Below are 20,921 nucleotides of genomic sequence, written 5' to 3' on the forward strand. Positions count from 1 at the left end.
AAAAAAATAAAATGCATGCACATCGCATACACGAAGAACATGCTTACACAGTTCTATAGCTAGAGGACAGATACATATACATACTGTCAATGCTTTTATAGTTTTTTTTATTAGCCAAATGAAGTAACTCAGAACTGCAAGGCACAAGAGATCCTGCGCAAGCTAGCAGATGCTTAACGCAAACAACCCTATAGGACTACAGGGACATATATGGAACCGGATGGGACCTAGTGTGACTAACGTATAGAGTACTTAGAATAACATGAACATGTAGAATTTATATTATACGTCCAAGGAAAATTACAGAAGGCCTAAACAAACAGAGCCTAAGACGAGGAGAGCTGATTCAGGCTGCACAGCAGAAAGCAGGCTCACAGCCAAGGTAAGAGATACACAGACACATTCCAATCTCCAGACGACAAGGGGACCCAGCTGCAGAGAAATGGAATACATCCTCATAAATGCAAGCTGAGGAGCTCAATTTTGTAGTCCCGAAGCACGTGATTCAGCCAGACGAGACAATGGCCAGTCACCTATGGTGGGCATCTCAGGATACTGGCGAGTAGCAGGAACCACACTGGAGCCATCAGGTAGGAAAGTGGAATGAGCTTCATTGTAGGCACAGGGTGATAGATAGGAACTAGGGAGAGAGGTAAGGTGGATACATCTTCAGGCTATCATCTCCCATCCTCAAGTCCTTAACTGACATATGTGAAACACGGAGGATCACCAGTGTTCCGCTACACAAACATTCTATCAGCTTGCATTGCATTGGCACTACAAGCACACACTACACATCCCCCTTACTTATAAACGGCAGCAAGGGGCAACACACACACACACCACATCAGACAGGACCCCATACACCAACACAACTCAACCAAACACTTCAGAAACATTACCACAATCGCAACTACCCAAGCGTACTCAGCACACTGCGTAACTAACATATGAAACCATCCAAAGGAACACACCACTGTGTATCCGGGACTGCAACTCCTTGATCTCGAAACTGCCACCTTCAAGCACAAACCATTCACAGCTACATTTGCAAACCATCACAGCGTACTCACCTTCCACCCCACCTTGCCACACGGGATCTCGTGACTGTCTCAACCATCCAAATAATAATCCTAACTAACCATCTGTAACCGTACTACAAGTGAAACATAACCTAACACACACACACACAGCACCCATTCTCACACAAAGATCCTATCACCTGCAAAACCAACCGCACAACCAAAACACCAGACAGAACAACTTACACTTGACGCACTACAGACGACAATAACAGTTCCCAAGAGACACAAAGTAGGAAAAAGAAAGGAAAGCCACAAACAAAACAAAGGGCATATGAAAACAAAAATGACTGCTGAAGGAACAGCGCGAAGTCACACTAAGATAAAAGGCTGATCAGACCTATATCAAGTGCGAAAGATCATAGTATACGCATGCATGCAGTTACATGTTAACGTGCACATAAATGTGGGCTTTATACAAACACACCCTCCTATTTACTCGGATGCACCATAACCTTCTCCATTCATAAGCAGTAAAATACATTTCCTCATCTATAAGCACTGAAATATAAAAATATAAATCCATGCCATCATAAATATATTCCTGAAATGGCGGGAAGTGCATTGGTGAAACTGAAATCACAGAAAGCAGTACGACATTTGAGCTGCCGAGCCCCCACTACCAACTACATTGTGGATTATATTCTAATTGGACTTTTATTTTTGTTACCCTTTGGGTTTTTACCGCCTTTGAACATTGATTTGTATTTTGCTCCGCCCCCTCCATCAAGACCCACCTATATTAACAGGCGCTGCGCGCCGCATTTGCGCGTACGCATTTGTGGCAAGTGCAATGGGCAAGTGCTAATTCGCTGTTTGGCTCCCTCTCTCCCCAGTGAAACTAACATCAAGGAAAGTGATACGACATTTGAGCTTCCTAGCCCGCACCTACACATACATACATATATATATATATATATATATATATATATACACACACACACAGGACTTTTGATTTGACTCCGCCCCCTCTATCAAGACCCACCTACATTAACAGGCGCTGTACAAATTGCACGCATGCATTTGTGGGAAGTACATTGGGCAAGTGCGGTTTCGCTGTTTAGTGGTGCAGTGGTAGCCGTCGTATTAATACCAACTTATTTTTCCCCATGTGCATTTTATTTCTATTTTGACTCTGTGTCTTCTAAAACAAATACAACTCTTTTGCAACTCTGCTAATTCTAAAATGTATAGCCCGCTCTGTAATGCAGACTGGTTCTTAAACTCTCAAGACGGCAATGCACCGACCAAAAGGGATGAGCAGACTTTTAATACAACCAAAGCGAACTCTGATAAGAGTATCTCGTATATCAAGTCTCACATGGAGCAATTCTGCTACTGCACGCTTTCGCACACAATCTGCAACTACTGATGTTTTTGCTCTCCTGAGCTTTCCCCGGTCAAAAAGCTGTCCGACAAAGATACCTTCTACCCGCTAAAGCAGTAAAACACTGAACAGTGATACTCCATGCATTGACCTATCAACACCGCCTAACTCTATAATGGCGGCAGGCTTCACTCAATGCACTAAATGCATCTCGACCTGCAACTCAATCACCCAAACTACAGCACCACCTCAGGCTGCAACCAATCTGAAAATCATTAATCCAGATATCCACACAGAAACTATTGTAATAGCACAAGTTCACAGTAACTCCTCTCAATCTATCGCTATTGGGAATCAAGCAAAGATAATGAACAATCAACCCAATGATGATCCGAACCCAGGGTGAGTCTCATCCTGACCTAACTAATATTATGATGTGTTATTTATATAGACTAAATTGAAAAGGGTGGGCAATGCTTAATGTTTCTCTTCTTAAATTGAATTAGTGTTGATTCAATATCTGGGGTACACCTTGGACACCCTGGCACAGGGTATAAATAAGCAAAACAAAATGGAGTCAGCACTTCATCTGGTCCCAGGCGTACTACCCCTTGCTCTCCAACCGGAGTTGCTCCAAATGTGTTGCAATGTGATGATGTTAATTCATTCCAAAATAATCATTCTATACTCAATTGATAAAATTGTGAAGATTATTATCTTCTGCTTTATTGCTGAGAACATTGAAAACCAGCGTCTGGCGAGGACGCGGGTTTTCGCGACTCGGGGCGCTCTATGAAGTTCATGATTGACAGAGGTAAACTGAGTCTATTACATTATAACAGATGTGTGATTAGACAAGGGTAAAGCATATTTATGAATACGATGACTCTCTGCAGATCCACCCTGAACACATAGAACTGAGGCATAACGAAGCATCACGAGAGAGGGGAGGCTTATACAGCCACTCAGCAGGTACATGAAATATATTGCACAGACGCTCTAGATGCATAAAATACCCGATTAAATACTCATGGATATTTATTATCTTTTCCGTTTACCTATGGTGTCACACACCGGGGGGACTGCAAACTTCTATAATGGTATGTGCTTTGACTTTGCCGTATTCAACTACTTGATCTGACATGTTTTGTTAACATTTAAAATATTGAACTAAAAACTTGAACGCATATATTGTGGCTATATTTTGAAAGAAATAATTGGTGAACATTTGCAATTGAAATAATTCTGTATGAATACACATGTGATTATTGACTATTACTCCGACTATCACGATTTCGTTCTAATTTTCCTTTTGTTTTGGAACCATTTAACAAATGCTTTGATTTGGATTTGATCTATATCTATTTTTGACAATTGATAGTGAGAGCGCCAAGAGCCCTGAAGACGGACAATGTCCGAAATGCATGGGCATAATACACTAAAGGGCGCTGAATGATTGCATGATGTCAGAGCCTCAGCAATAAAGCAGAAGATAATAATCTTTACAATTTTGTCAATTGAGTCATGGACTTCACCAGAAAACATTTTGCCAACTCTTTTCCATTTTCCCCTTCTCGCTCACATGGCCACTGAGCGCACTGCGAAGCATTCACTGCCTGGTGATCCATTTCGCCTTTTTTTTTTCTTTTGAAAAGTCTCAGCCGATGGACCCAGGAACGCTATTTGGGGTGTACGGGCCGCGCACAACCCCTCTCCTCAAGTTTAGTAGCTCAACTGACAGGAGCACAGCAGATCCACCACCGGTTGGCCCAGGATCGCATTCTATGGTCTGCCAGCAAAGCGCGACACAGGCGGGGAGCCACACCATCTTTATGTGACACAGAGCGCTTCATGTTTCATTGCCACCGGCCTGGGGCCACCAGGGGCCTCAGCTGTGAGCCGCAGGTTTACACCGCTGCTGACAGGGGCGAGGGCTGCACACTCACCATCATCTTCTCTGCTCCAGCGGGAGACTTATTTATCGTGCCAGTGCCGCCAGCATTAGTGTCACTGATGCGGCAGAGGCCGCTTCGCCTCATCACATACTTCTTTCTTCTCGTCCTGGTCCACACCACAGCAGCAGGGGCTCTTCTCCGGTGAGCAATTACCAGCTCACAGGGTGGGGGAATCACATCCTTGTCGCCAGCCAGTCCGACTATCGCTGGGGGCACCCAGCACACACAGTGACCTGAATAGTTGCTGGGTGGCTCACAGGCACATCACCCAGATGGGCCTTGATCTCACAGGCACATCACCCAGATGGGCCGTGATCACACATGCACGGACAATGGCCTGGGAGCACCCAGGCTACCGGAGCCAGAGTTGCCCAGCAGGGAATGCGGAACACAGGACGACAGAATTGCCCGGCAGGGGCTGAAACCCTAGCGACCAGGGCATCAGGGATAGCATTGCCCAGCAGGGGCACTATCCAGGCATAGGGCCCTGCAGCAGCGGGCCTTGTCCTACCACGCAGCGCCAGCATTGCGCTGCAATAACACACAGGAAGGAGTCAGGTTGCATTGACTGATGAGCTGGAGCTGGCTCGTCCCTTTTATTATTTCACGTCACATGGTCACTAACATATGACCTTGGCATGAGCCCTGGGAGATACCATGCTGCCAGGAGGGTGACACACCACACCCACTTAAGCATTCTGTGTTCCCATACTGCGTTTCATCACTCTTGCTAATTTGATAAAATATTTAGGCCCCTGTCCTCAAAACAGTGAGCAGTCATGACTGTCCACAAATCATGAAATGTACTAGATATTTGTTGTTTGCGAAGAGAAACCATTCTAAATTATGTAGGTTTTCAACCAATTTTTATTTAACAATGTGCTGCAAAATGCATAATTTCAGTACATTGTACTAAAATGTTGGGGCAAACCACGTTACCATAAATATATATATGTTTTTTTTTTTAACTTGGCACATTATTCCCCCTGCCATACAAACAAATCGGATTCTGTGTTTTGTTTTAGTTACAGCATTAATAAACACTAGATGGCGCATAATACTCAGAACAATGGGATCATAGTGGCGGCCATGTTACATGTACCTAAAACAAAGTGGCGACTACGACCGCGTCAGATGTGGTAAACCCATCCGTGTTCCATTTTCTCATAGGAGCACGTCAGTTTACCTACACCTAATGTGACAGAAACACATACCGAGGGGATTAAGCGTCTAAACGTTTACATATCACCACACAGGACAACGCACATACTACAGTGCACACAGCCATTACCTTCGGCGCCACCCTCTAGCTGCCTTTCACCATCTTCAGGTAATTGACATGGTTGGGGGTGGTCGACGGAGTTAACGAAGTCAACTTGGTAAGAAGAAAAGTGTCTATCCCGAAGCGCCAATGCACACTGGGGGTGCCAAAGAGTTCGACTCGGCGCTTGGGAGCATGCTGTCGCCCCAATGGGAGATGCACAGACAGACCGCACTATCAACTGCCGAGGTGCAGGTGGTGCCCAAAGCGCTGGCAATATGCGAGATACCAGTGCCTCTCTGAAGAAAGAGGGAGCGCAACGCCACATAACTTGGCAGCTGCAGAACTCACAGTGCTATGCCTGCACTTGTGAGAAAAGTATTGAAACGAACGAAGGACTGCAAACATGTGCCCTTTTTTGTGCACGTCCTTCAGACATACATGGCGGCCATTGTACAAAAGGGCTCTGGTATTAAAAACAAGAGACAAAAACAAAAGCACCTTGATCGCGTTTTTCCTTCAGATCCCGTTTTTTAAAATATTATAAATTCGTGCATATTGCGACTCGTAGCCTTGTCACGTGTGCCATCTTCAGGCAGTCCTAGGTCTTAAGCAAGACTGATATGCATGCTGGGACTTGGAAGCCCGTGTGTTCAATCTCCACATGCGATAGCAATGAAACAATAAGGCAACAATGTAAATGAAGCACGGAGTACGGGGTTGAATCTATGCGTGGGATTCTTTATTCAGTCAAGCGCGAACTGAACTCTCGGGCGAAAGCCACGCCTATTGCATAGCATACATGCCAATCCTCACGATTTAGGCGGGAGACTCCCGATTTTTCAGTGAAAAATATTGCTGTTTTTCACGTTGTCCTGCCTAAAATAATTATTTTCCCAATGCGTTCCATTGGGAAAATTGTCTCCCGATTTCTTTTAAGTCTCCCTCCCAGGTGTGTCGGAATGTTGGCATGTATGGCATAGTGCCCCTCCTGGGAGCATGGTAGCTCCAAGGATGTTGTCATGGGTCACGTGGCGGTGGCTGTAGCCACGTGACCAACATAATAAAAGTACTGAGCCGCTTCCGGCTCGGCAGTCACACCATACTCTGACTCCGGTGTGGTTCTTTACGTGCGTGTGCGCCTGCCTGGCGCAACGCCGCGTGGTGTAGGCCCAAGGACCGGGTTCACCACGAGGCTGGCGCCCCTGCTGGGCAATGCTGACCTCCACTGTCTGCGGGCCATGTGATCATGGCTATTGGGGACGACCCCGGCCTGGGGGTTCCCAGAGCCAGGGGCGTCATGTGCTGGGTGCCCCCAGCCCAGTGTGGGCTCCAGTGACCTGTTGCGCAGTGGGGTGATCCCCACTGCATTATCTGCGGCGTGATCGCTGCACAATAGGACCCGTCGGGTGATCCCGACATGAGAATGGGGCCTGCCCAGTGACCCGGAGCAGGCCCCCACCAATGGTGACGAGGAAACGGGCCCTGCGTGCCCCAAAGAAGATATGGTGTGGCAGGCCCGACTCCAACTGGGCCCGCGAAAGGAAGACAAGGATGGCGTGATCGCCGCACAATAGGACCCGTAGGGTGATCCCGACATGAGAATGGGGCCTGCCCGGTGACCCGGAGCAGGCCCCCAACACCGCAGTAAATGCTAAAATTCACCAGGTGGAGGTCTCCGTCAAAAATAAACGCACTCGTAAGTGAGTTTAACAATCATTTATTGCAATAAAACAAAGCTTCCGCGGCAGGGCCGGCACGTAACATCATCAGAGGGATGCTTCTAGTGTGTGCTGCTAACATTACGGTGAGCATGCTTTTTATAGGGAAATGATTACATTGAGTCTTATGTCTGGCTCGAAACCCAGGCACTTCCAAACATACAGTTTCCTGCCGGAACACTTTTGGCTGTATTCCCAGACATTGCGGTGAGGTTTACAAAGGCCGGACATCGCAAACGGTCATTAATGTTATAACGTATGTAAGCAAATCATAATACACTTCAGGATGCAAATGTAACCTTTAACATGCATGGTCGTAGAACGAGCTAATTCATCACACTTGACACAGTGGGGAATTTTGCAAGCTACACATATCCTGCTGCTGTAGTGATAATGATGTCCATTTATGGGCTGTTGAACAAAAGCAGGACATATCTTTTACAGAGTGATGCACGAGCGCCTGGAACAATCCCCTTTCACACACATTCCAGAGAATAACAAGGTCAGTACAGATGGGTTCATGCTTATGTTCCCAGGAAAAGAGCGTGGATGTCGGACAATCATTATTTATAAAAAAAACCCTAGGGTCGGCGAACACATGCTGACTTGCAAGGCTGCATACCGTGGGAGGGAAGTGCAAGAGTGCGCTGCTTATTGAGCTGTTACGGGAAAGGAGAGCACGGGGGCATTCAAGGATTTATGGGGAATGTGTGCTTAAGGCGAAACCCTGGGCCTTGCGGGCGAACACGAAAGCCGCTCGTCTGACATGGACATGATGCTAAAGCGCGAGCAATGGGGTAGTCTTGCTGAAGCAAAGTTTAACATGGCAGCTTTCAGGGAACATGATTTCTGTATTAACAAACAACCCTTTTGCGTCAGCAAGACTACATTAGTAATACACCTGGTGTGATTTGTATTTATTTATTCTTTCATTTTCATTATCTGATACGTCAATCTTTTGTAACCCCTCAATCGCCTCTTCCAATTTTATCATCTCATTGGGGACCATGGCATTTGTGGGCTTGGGAGTGAGTGCTCCCATCATTTTCCTGCAGCAGTCTCCTATGACAGATATGCATAAGGGAAAGCACTGAATGCAACAGCAGCAAGCAGCTATTAATCCTCCTACGACGAGAAGAGGGGTGAGGAGCTTCCATCCCCAGCTTTGTAATAAATCCCAGAACCAGGATGTCCCATCCCCAGGCCCAAATTCAGAATGGATTTGAGCTCCCATTTTATGCATCTCATCAATCCCTTTAAAGATGTTGGGGCTATAATCAGGTGGGAAGGTGCAACAGGAAGTGCCAATTATTTTACAAGTTCCTCCTACCTCTGCCAGCATTGTGTCCAATACTAGGCGATTCTGTAAGGCAACCATACGGACAGCCTATACTTCTTTAGTAAGGTTAGTTAGTATGTCGCCTGTTACATTTAGTTCCTTTTCCACTAACCTAGCCAAGTGCCTAATGCTACGGGAGTTCATAACTATTCCCATGGGCATCACTATGCCCTTTAGGAAATCATAGAATTCATCCCAAGTGGTGTCTTCTTTAGTGATAACACATCTTTTCCTTCGCCCATAATTTCCCATACTCAATTTTGTTATCCTAGTTTCTTTCTTTAAGTTAGCTGCTTCTAATGGTTTGTAATGTAGGCCTAACATTATATAGCCAACAGTACATCTGCCTTTCCAATAGCTAGGCAACCAGAGGTAAGCATTTTTCCCACAAATAAACATAGGCCCTTCTGGAGGAAGGAGGGGTGCTGACATACTATTTAAATCCACTGTAATCTGGCAGGTGTGTTGGCCCATAAAGACACCCTTATGAGGCAGTTGGGTTCGTTGGTAACAAAAGGGTGCTTGTCGAATTATATTTTGCACGGGTATCGGGGAGGGTAGTTTTTCTTCCCTCCCATTTCCTGTATAAAGAAGGACAGGATCTAAGAACCTTGTGTCTGGCGGACAGGGAGCGGATCTATTTAGATACCAGGTTGCGTTTGACGTCAGGGGAATGTGGGCCGATGAAACTTTAACTGTGTATGACCTCCGGTCCTCCCTTTTCTCACTATCATAGTTTGTCGAGTTGAGGATGTCGAGTATTTGTTCTCTATTCTCATCAGTTACTGAGCGGAGTAGTTCTTTATGTTCTTCATATTTACGGTCCATTTCTGCTAACCTTCTTTTTGTATTTTCACCGAAATGGTCATCGGTCACAGTATAAGTGGAGGTATAATTCCTGGAGGCACTCAAGAGAAATTTTCACAGGGGCACGCAAGTATCATTTGTGGCGGGAGTCGCGTACCATTCGGGTCCGCTTTCATGGCTATGGGGAACATACGTGCATATTTAACAATTGGTCTTATTTAGTATCTGGTTCGTATCATTCATCCATGTAAGGATGCTATTCCTGGGGTGTTTCTTCTGATACTCCTGATCTACATGGGGAATAGTCACTGGTTCTGGTGTAGGGGGCTGCGATGTGGTGGGTAGCAGGTTACGGGCAGCATAAATATCATGATGCTCAAGGTACCAGAGGAATATGGCGAACCCTACTGTTATAAAAATACAGACAAGGGATAAGATGAGCTTTTCCTTTGGGGTGCATGCATATCTATTTACTCGAGGACGCCTCTGTCCTGCATCCTCATTATCCATTATAACAACCTGCTTTGTTCCCTCGCACAGGGCTGATCCCAGATAGCTGAGTTCCGGAACTTGGCTGTCAAATGTAACACTATATAAATATATACAGTATATATGTTACACAAAAAGTTCAAAGTCCCTAACGGTGCCGTCGGTTTATGCGCTATATCGCAAGGGTTGCACAGTATAACCCGTTCTGCTGTCACCACTTCTGGCTCCTACCTTGACTCGTCTCGTTGAGGCTACTTCCTACCCTTGGGGGGATGCTGAGGCCATTTCATCTGTGTCTCGGTGGGGCTACTTCATATCCAGGAGGGGTTGCTGAGGCCACTTCATCTGTATTTTCAATTGTCCTTGCTTGTTCCGACCCTTTACCAAGTCCTTTCTCAGCCAGATGTCAGAGTTCAAACATAGGCACTCAATGTTGCTTCCTGGGGCGCAAGTTATACCTTGGAGTGTCCTCCGTTAGTTCGGCTGCAAAATGATCTGTGTCTTTGGTTGGGGGGTGGACTATCTGAGGTGGTGCCTTTTTGAGATGATTGGCGTGTATCCACGTCTTGTGTCCAGCTACCTTGACAGCGGTTTGTGTTGCTAAGAGGACCAAGAATGGCCCCTTCCAGCGGGCTTGCAAGCAATTGGTGCGATCAAAACTCTTTACCAGGACATAGTCCCCTGGTTTGATGGCGTGGCCCTCTCCTTCTAGGGCCGGTGGTGCTGCTTCTTTCACCTGTTGATGGATAATAGACAGTTTATGCATGAGTTCAGCACAGTAATCCCTCAACAATGGCTGTTCAATGTTACCAATAACCCTTGGTTTAGGGACAGATCAGGCACTTGGGGGGCGGCCCATCACGATCTCAAAGGGGGACAATTTGTGCGTCCCCTTTGGAGTGGTCCGCATACTCAACAATGCCAAAGGAAGGGCATCTGGTCACTTCAGGTTTGTGGAGGCACACATTTTTGCCAGTTTGTTTTTGACTACGGCATTCGATCGTTCAATAATCCCGGCACTCTTGGGATGATAAATGGAATGGAATCGCTGATCGATACCTAAGGCAGTACATACATACTTCACAACTTGACCAGTAAAGTGTACTCTGTTGTCGGAATACAGAAGGCTGGGCACCGTGTACTGGGGCACCCAGTATTTCAGGATACATTTAGCTGTGGAAATAGCAGTGTTGTCTCTTAGGGGGTAAGCATCCGTCCAACCAGAGAACCCACACCTCATTACAAGACAATATTTGAGTTTAGCAACTGGTTACATTTGTATAAAGTCCATGTATACTACTTAAAATGGCTGCGTAGGGAGTATACTATGACCTGCTGGTACCTTCACAGATTTGTCCACATTGTGCTGGAGGCAGATGGCACACTGTGCTGCCCACCTCCTGCAATATGATCCAATTTTCCGGTTCTTCCATACCTTGCTCAGAATGTCCTCCATTGCACCTGCATTAACATGGGCATTCCCATGTGCCATATCAACTACCATGGGTAAATAACTGTCAGGGAGCAACCACCTCATTTTGATTTTGTCCAGCCACACCCCCTTAGAAGTTTGTCCATTGTTACTGTCCTTAGTCCATGCTTTAATTTCGCAATCTGCCGCTTCCTTTTGAATGTCCTTTACTATCTCTTCAGGGTCCTTTCCCAGTTCACCATTATCCCTCTTCCCATCCACATCCCTTTGCAGCATGTTACACTCTGGAAGGGGCAGTTTACAGTGTTCCGCAGCATATTTAGCCACCTGGTCTGCAAAATCGTTTCCCTGCCCCACAAAATCTATCACCTTTTTATGGGCAGAGCACTTCACTATAGCTACCTGAGCAGGTTCAGCCAATGCCGCCAATAATTTGTTTATCAATTTACCATGTTTTATTTTGGTACCATGTGAGGTGTGAAACCCCCTTTCTTTCCATAGCAGGCCAAAATTAAAGGCCACACCATGTGCATAGGCTGAATCCGTATAAATGGTTACAGTTAAACCTTTGCTTAGTTCCAGAGCCTTTGTCAACGCCCTTAATCCTGCAGCTTGCGCTGATAACTCGGGTATGCATTCCATATGGACAATTTCACTTTCAGTTGTTATCGCGTACCCAGCCACTGTCTCCCCACTTTCCAGCTTGTAACATGAGCCATCACAAAATAGAACCCCATCACCTCCCTCCAGGGGAAGGTCACTCAGATCGACCCTACCTCGGGTCTGTTCATCAGTGCGTATTAGGCAATCATGCATGTCTTGATCTCCCTCATCACTCAGCAAGGGCAAAAGGGAAGCTGGGTTTAAAGTATTACATCTCATGATAGTTACATTTGGTGCAAACAATGTTAATTCATATTGTGTCAAGCGGGCTGCTGCAAAATGCTGAGTTTGAGTTCTATTGAGCAACACATCTACGGCATGGGGAACTCTCACAATTGTAGCAGTTCCCAACACTAAACCAGCACTCTGTTTGAGAGCTACTGCTGCTGCGGCAACTGATCGCATGCAAGGGGGAAGTGCTGCAGCCACACTGTCCAACGTGCCAGAGAAATAAGCACAAGGCCTTTGCTTTCCATTTTGTTCCTGAGTCAATACAGATAGGGCACAACCTTTTTGTTCATGTACGAAAAGAGTAAATAAATGGCTTATCATAATTGGGTGTCCCAAGCCCGGGGGCACTACACAAGGCGCTTTTCAAAGCGTCGCAGGCCTCTCTCATTTCTTGCGTGTAGGTGAAGGGTATCTGATCCTTTTCTGTCTTCAAACATTGTAACAGGGGTTTTGCTAGCAGGAAGAACTCAGGGACCCAATGGTGGCAATATGAGGTGATACCTAACAGTCGTCTTAATTCTTTAAAGGTACTGGGATAGAGCATTTCTTGGATTAATCGCACCCTTTCAGGTGACAGTGATCGACCCTCTGTAGTGAGGACATATCCCAAATAATCAACCTTAGGCATTACATATTGCATTTTCTTAAGCGACACTTTGTGACCATGATATGCCAAATGTCGTAACACAATCAAGGTACCTTCTTTACAACTCAATTCAGTGTCTCCACAAATAAGAATATCATCCACATATTGGATGAGCATTACACCGGGGGGTAACAACATTTCATCCAATTGTTGTTTTAGCGCTTGGCTAAAAATAGCTGGGCTCTCTGTGTAACCTTGGGGCGCTCGACAAAACCTATATTGCCGTTGTGCTAACACAAAGGAGAAAATGTATCTGGATTCTTCAGCTATGGGTATGGAGAAAAAGGCATTTTTCAAATCCACAACGCTAAAATAAGTAGCCGTGGGGGGACCATAGTAAGAATACTAGTCACACTGGGGACAACTGGATACCTAGGATCCACAACTTTATTAATTCTTCTGAGATCAATAATAAATCTGTACGGGGTCACTTCATCTCCTTTCTTATGGACTGGAAGAACCGGAGAGTTACAGGGACTGTCATCACATTCTTCAACAACCCCAAGCTGTATCAGGTCCTGTACAATCCTAACCAATGCTGCTTCCCCTTCTGGGGATATTCTGTACTGCGGCGTTCAGGGCAAAGGAACACCATGTTTTACCTTGATCACAACAGGGGGAATGTTCAAAACCCCTACATCATTACTGCCAGTAGCCCAGAGCTCTGCGGGCAGTGCCTGTAATTCTGGCGGTAATGGTTCAGCCAGATAACAACCACCAACTTTAGATTTGCATATGGTCACGGGAACACCTGTCGGGGAACAATAAATGGTTGCATTCAAGGCTTTTAAAAGATCCAATCCAAGGAGATTCTCAGGACACCTGTTAGTAAGTAGCCATTTGTTAGTCAATTTCACTCCACATATAGATGTCTCAACGCTCTGAGACACTGGAGTACATATGGGTTCCCCACCAAACCCTACAGAAATCTTATTTTCACCCGATAGTGGAACGGAGGGGACGGCCTTGGCGTCAACCGAGCTGTTACCTGCCCCGGTGTCAACCAAGCATTTAATGGCGGGGTGCTGTCCTATTTGTAATTTAACATTTGGTCCCTTCTGGTCGATAGGAACAGACACCGCCTCCCCAGGTTCACTAGGGGCTTTTCAACTCATTGCTGCTGTATTATCAAAGAACATAATTCCACTAAATTCAACCTCCGCAAACCCATTGCCATTTACTCCAACCATCTGTCGATGCGCTGCGCCAGTCGAAAATACATTATTTTCGGGGTTTACAAACCTACCCTGTCCTTGGGGTGGCCCCGTGCGAGGTCCACCTCGTGCTCTTCCTCTCCCACCCGCTGGTTGGGGACCCCGTGCCATCAATATGGGGCACTCGTTTTTCCAATGTCCCGTCTGCTTGCAAAATGAGCACTGATCTATTTGCGGGGTGTCCATTGCGCAGTGTTACCTGTAGTGTTTCTTACCTGGGGTCTTTGATCCTTTTGTTTATTATGAGGTGTCTGTACCAACTGTTGCATTAACACTTTGTTCTTAAGCGCTTTCTCAGCTTGTTTCTTTCCCTCCATTTCTTCTGTTTCCTGTCGCTCATAATATTTTGCCATTTCCAGAATTTGGTGAGGAGTACAAGCCTGCCATGTACCTTCCCCCAATTTCAAGGGGCCCTTAATTCCTTTCCTTAATCCTTTCACAAGCCCCATAGCGAAGTACCTTTGGCCTGTGACATTACTGGTTGTTTGCCCACTGTGTGCTTGAAAAGCCCCTTCAAATCTCAAGAAATATTCCCCGACACCTTCACTGGGCCCCTGTACTGTAGCATCTAGTTTTTCAACATTTACATCTGTCTCGGGTAAGACTATGGTAAGAGCCGTCAAAATGCGCACACCTAGGTTTTTTATATCGTTGGGGAGAGGGTCAGTGGGGGGGTGCTCTTCGCTAGCTTTCTGTAGTGCAGCCCAGTTCAGGGTGTCATGGTCTCTGCCCCTAAAAGGGTCCAAAATTTCGCTAGGTGTTACCATAGCCATGACGGTATTCACATCCTCAAAGGTTAAAGTCCCTGCTTTAAACAATGTTCTTAATTCTTTGTAAAACCCTGCTGCGTTCGTTCTAGGGTCAGGGGTACTTTTGGCAATGCTCATTAACTCGGATCGAGTCAGGGGAACATATACGTAGGTTTTGGTATATTTTACTTCACCGTGGTCGCTAGTTATTCTCTTCTGTCCCACTCTTGACCTATCCTCTCCATCTCTTGTTCGCATTCTCGTGAGGTTTTACAAATCCTTTCATCACTCGTTTCATCACATTCCAACTCTACCAACTCTACTAAACTTATCAACCACGTAACCTGTACCACCGTATCCTGGCTTTTATATATACCCATCCATTCACTTACTGTCTTTCCTTCGGTCCTGTCCATCACTTGCTTGGCAAACTGTTTCCCTTTTCCCCTAGCTTTGCTCAATAGTTCATCCTTCTTTTCCTGCTCCATTCGTTCTCCTTCCTTTTCCTCTTCCCATTATCTTTTTATTCTGTCTATCGCTAAATTAATTTGTGTACATAGGTCCCATAAATACGATCGATCAGTGTTGGTACTGAGGTGATCGTAGAGCTCTATCAATTGCTGGGACCAATTATGTGGGGTCTTCTTAAACCATTTGTGAATTATTTCACTATGCAACCTCATCACTTGTCTAAATTCCCTTTTCGTGCACTTTTTCAGTTCCATCAACACCTCTTCATCATCCCCTCTTTTGTCAAAAACAAGCTGTGCTAATTGTTGTAATTCCCTCAACCTCTGTGGGCCCAATCTTTTGTTCCTACCTACTCGTCTTTCATCCTCCTCTGTGGTACCCTCATCCATCGTCCCCTTCATTATTGTCCCATCATAAGGTGGCGGGGCTGTGGCTACTGTAGCTGGGGTTATTAATCTCAAGAGGCTCTCGTTGGTTTTCTCGTTCTCTTGTTCATTATTATTACACACCGTATGTGTTTCTTTTGTCTGATCTGGCAGGGCGGGGTACATCCCTTTGTTAAATTTTATTAATGCAGTTCTGTCTTCCACATCTAGCTGGTGTTCAAACTCTTTGTTATCTAATTCACAGGCCTTTTCTTGTATGGTACGTTTTTGTCTCTTTCTATCTTTTTTCTCTTGGGACATTTTCTGCTTTATCGCTTCTGTTCGTAGTAAACAAGAGTCAAGTCAGCGGAAACCAAAATATGAATTCACTTCAAGGACATCGTCCTACCGTTAAAGAGATAGAAACAGCACTGCTGGTCATAAGTCAGATCACCATACGTCAATCAACACATGATAAAATATAAGATGTTTATTAAATTTCTTATAAATTTATTTCAAAAAGTTTAAAAAGGGATTAAATAGTCTACAATACTTGTGCAATACACGAAATTGTATCGTACAATTAAAGAGATAAAGAAATAAAGTGCATACTGCGGTAAAGTGCTAGTGCCAATTGTGAACCTCAAGGTGATATCAACGGGAAATAAATCGATCGTAATAAATCCCGATGATAAGCATAAGGATGACTCGAGGGTATCCCTAGATGAGTGAAGGGGATCACTCGACCGGGGAAACCCACAGTGACCCAGAAATAATTGGCATGTATAAATAGCAAATGTCTATTAATAACACATTCCACACAATGCAAAGAGTCAAAATCGAATCAATTATAATAATCAGCAAACAAGAGGACCAATAGCTAGAAAAAACTCAATACCAGAGTAAAAACACATCTAAAACATATACACATAGTAATACAAGTTAGGGATGCTATGCTATGCATCCCTAACTTGTATTACTATGTGTATATGTTTTAGATGTGTTTTTACTCTGGTATTGAGTTTTGCATCCCTAACTTGTATTGCAATAAAACAAAGCTTCCGCGGAAGGGCCGACACGTAACATCATCAGAGGGATGCTGCTAGTGTGTGCTGCTAACATTACGGTGAGCATGCTTTTTATAGGGAAATGATTACATTGAGTCTTATGTCTGGCTCGAAACCCAGGCACTTCCAAACATACAGTTTCCTGCCGGAACACTTTTGGCTGTATTCCCAGACATTGCGGTGAGGTTTACAAAGGCCGGACATCGCAAACGGTCATTACTCTTATAACTTATCCAAGCAAATCATAATACACTTCAGGATGCAAATGTGACCTTTAACATGCATGGTCGTACAACGAGCTAATTCATCACACTTGACACCGTGGGGAAATTTGCAAGCTACACATATCCTGCTGCTGTAGTGATAATGATGTCCATTTATGGGCTGTTGAACAAAAGCAGGACATATCTTTTACAGAGTAACATACGAGCGCCTGGAACAATCCCCTTTCACACACATTCCAGAGAATAACAAGGTCAGTACAGATGGGTTCATGCTTATGTCCCCAGGAAAAGAGCGCGGATGTCGGACAATCATTATTTATAAAAGAAACCCTATGGTCGGCGAACACATGCTGACTTGCAAGGCTGCATACCGTGGGAGGGAAGTGCAAGAGTGCGCTGTTTATTTACCTGTTACGGGAAAGGAGAGCAGGGGGGCATTCAAGGATTTATGGGAAATGTGTGCTTAAGGCGAAATCCTGGGCCTTGCGGGCGAACACGAAAGACACTCGTCTGACATGGACATGATGCTAAAGCGCGAGCAATGGGGTAGTCTTGCTGAGGCAATGTTTAACATGGCAGCTTTCAGGGAAAATGATTTCTGTATGAACACCACCCATCATAAAACGTGGATTGCAGCCCACTCGGGTAATGACAAAAGAAAGGAGATATGTGTGGCTCCTCGTGATATTGATAACAATAGAAATGGGACATTACATCTCCCCCTTCCTAAACATATAAATTGGGGTTGTTAGTTCATTTCCTCTATCCATCTTGATGGTTTGCGTATTGTTCTACGTAATGGACTGTGTGCAGGTGGAGGCTCGCTTGTGCTTACATAGTCGCTGTCACTGTCATCAGAGTTTCTGTCTTCTTCTCGATATTCTGAGTCTATGTCGGATGAATCTTCTGCTCTTGCCGACTCAGTGTTTGCTGGGTTTCGGTCGCCCTCGAAGGTATGGAAGAATGAAGAGTTCCGAGTGATGGTGTCCTTCGGGCCTGCAGCTGTTATCATTGACCCGTGTATATGCGTCACGGTCATTGGCTGGCTTGAAGACTGGGGTATCTTAGGCATTCTGATTTTGTCGGACCAGGACCTGATCGCCTATTTGAATGGATCTTGGTTTTGCATGTCTCTGAAGAACCGCATATTCTTTCATCTTCTATATATATAGCGCACGCAGTAACTTGCCATTCCCAGGAATGAACGTACTGCTGACACTCAGGTGGGTTTGGGGGCCTCCACTAGCACTTACACCTTTTCGGGGCCGGGTTGTAGGCCGTTGCTTGAAAATATGCGTCCAAAGAATTTTAGCGTTGATTTGCTGATTTCGCACTTGTCTGGGGTTGAGCGTGAGATGAGCGTATTCAAGGACCATGCACACTCTCCTTAGGGTATCATAATATATTTCTTGGGTGGTGCCAAAGATCAGAATGTCAGCACTATAATTCAAGCAATTTGGGAAGTGCTAGATAACTTGGTGAATTTCATTTTGAAAGATTTCGACTGCTGACGACACACCAAAGCTGAGTTTTTTGTATTTGAATAGTCCCAATGTGTGTCGAGAATGCGATGATGTACCTAGACGCTGGATGCAGTTCAAGCTGGTGGTAACCCTTATTAAGTCCAATTTCGAGAATACCTTTGCCCGGTGAAGTAGGTGCATCATGTCCGTCATCCTGGGGCTAAGGTGACGTTCTCATTCTATAGCTACATTTGGAGCCCTCATGTCTACACAAATTCGGATGATGGTTTTGTTCTCCTTTTTGGGCACGCAAACTATAGGAGACACCCAGGTTGTGGGTCCTGACGCTGGTTCAATGATATCTTGTTTTAGCAGGGATTGAATTTCATCTTCCACATGCCTCTGGATGTTGAGGGGGATGCCCCTGTAGTGCTGGGCTGTCGGTGGAATGTGTGGATTTATGTGTAGCTTGATCTGTTTGTCTTTTAGCTTCCGCAGACCCGGGAACAGCGTCGGAAACATTTTCTGTATCATGTTCTTCGGACTGGTAGTGTGTGAGGACATAATTTGGTACATTATGTGAATGAGGCCCATTTGGATGGCTGACTTGAAGCTCAATATGCTTCCCCCTGGTACTTAAACTTTTATGACATAAATCTTGACCCTTTGGCTTTTATTTTTGTATTGGCATGTGGCCGTAAACATGCCTCGACAGTTGATGGGTTTGTTTGACCCATCGGGGCAGATCGGGGTGTCTGCTTCACTTAACTCCTTCTTTGTGGTGAGAGACTTGTATGTGTCATCATTAATCACATTGACCGTGGCTCCGGTGTCAATTAGGAATGCCTTACTCTGGCCGTTTAGTTGTAGCAATAATGTTGGGCTGTATTCTGCGGCGATGCTGTTTCCAATGGCATGGACGTATCCTCTCTTCCGGTCCCCGCTGGATGAGGATGACTGTGAGTCTCGTCGCTGTCGTGGCGATTCTTCCAGATATCAAATTGTCTGTCTCGACTTCCTTCATTGGGAGTCATGCTGCTCCTATAGCGACTAGAGTGTTCTCTCTTTTCCTCCCGCCATCTGTCGTTGCGTGAGGGCTCTCGTGATGGGTTGTGAGAACGGGGCCTGCTGGCAGTAGGTGAACATCACACGTTCATGGGCTTTCCCGCCTTGAGTGGCGGCGATCTTGCCTTCTGGAGTCTCTGCCGGTATCTGCAGGTTGAAACAATTTAATGTTCCTACAGACAGACTGGAAGTGGTTTTTCGCCTTCGCATTTGTTACATTGATGACCAATGGTCAGGCAAGGACCAACATGTGGGAATTTGAAACCGCACCTATAACATTTCTTCTGTTCCGCTGTGTCACCCGGCGAGCGAATGGGGCACACCGTTGCTGCTGAGGCAGACTGTGTAATGTTGATGTTGCCGAGGGACTCTGTATGCAGGGTTAAAGCGGAAGCAGCTCTTGCTAGCTGTAAGATTTCTTCCAGCGTTCTGCTTTTTTGGAGTAGTTTCTTGCGGAATTCAGGAGATTCGCAGCCAGCTATTGCCTGTGATTTAAGTGCTTCATCTATCGAGTATCAATCGAAGTCACAATATTTAGCCCGTTTTCTCAGTCTCATTACAAAATTATCAATGTTTTCACCTCTATCTTGGGAGGTGGTGTGAAAAATGTGTCTCTTGTAGTCTATATTTCTCAATGGTGCAAAACAGTTGTTCAGGGAATCAATTACACCTTGAAATGTGATTGTGTTGCTTTCTGGCAGCTCAAATACAATGGGCCTCATTATAACTCAGGCGGTCCGGAAATAACAGTGGCTGTAAACCCGCCGCCACCGTTGTTTCCGGACCGCCTGATCCCGACTCCTGCAGGCGGGAGGTGATGTTCCCGCCAGGTCTGACCTGGCGGGTTTAACACCGCCCGCCTGCAGGCGGACGAGGAAACACCGGCAGCATTACGAGATGCTGCCGGTGTTTCCATGGTCCGCCATTCCCATAGGACTCGATGGGAATGGCGATTAACACCATTCCGCCTCCGTGATTCCCGGAAAACCAGGGTTGTAATGCCCCGGTAATTCCGGGAATCATGGAGGCGGAATGGTAAGATGAGTCCGGCGGTAACCAGGCGGTTTTACCGCCGCGGTTACCGCCAGACTCGTAATGAGGCCAAATGTCTCGTACCACCAGGCCAAGCAAATCCATCAAAATTCCCTTTAGGTGGCGTTCCTCGCGAACCCCGGAGGCATCAATATATATCTGCAGTTCTTTAAGCCATCAGGCCCATCTAGGTGCCAAGCTACTGGTGTCTGAAATGTCAAATTGTGGCATAGCCTGTACCTGTAGTGATTCGCTGCCACTCTCTGCCTTGTGCTCTTGGTGGCATGGTGTGGAACTGCATTGAGGGCTCTGCAGACT

At 45.7% G+C, this 20,921-nt stretch overlaps 1 protein-coding gene across 1 annotated transcript in view; it reads right to left on the bottom strand.

Moving 5' to 3' along the window:
• Positions 1-6,014, bottom strand: part of MALSU1 (mitochondrial assembly of ribosomal large subunit 1) — a 155,659-nt gene extending 149,645 nt beyond the window's left edge. The window contains exon 1 of the mRNA XM_069648325.1: positions 5,656-6,014. Coding sequence (XP_069504426.1) covers positions 5,656-5,953 — 298 coding nt within the window. The 5' untranslated portion in view covers positions 5,954-6,014. The remainder of the gene's footprint in view (positions 1-5,655) is intronic.
• Between the last annotated feature and the right edge of the window lie 14,907 nt (positions 6,015-20,921).

The sequence above is a fragment of the Ambystoma mexicanum genome, chromosome 2q, assembly GCF_040938575.1.
Source record: "Ambystoma mexicanum isolate Mex_15411 chromosome 2q, UKY_AmexF1_1, whole genome shotgun sequence".
NCBI classification, from domain to species: domain Eukaryota; kingdom Metazoa; phylum Chordata; class Amphibia; order Caudata; family Ambystomatidae; genus Ambystoma; species Ambystoma mexicanum.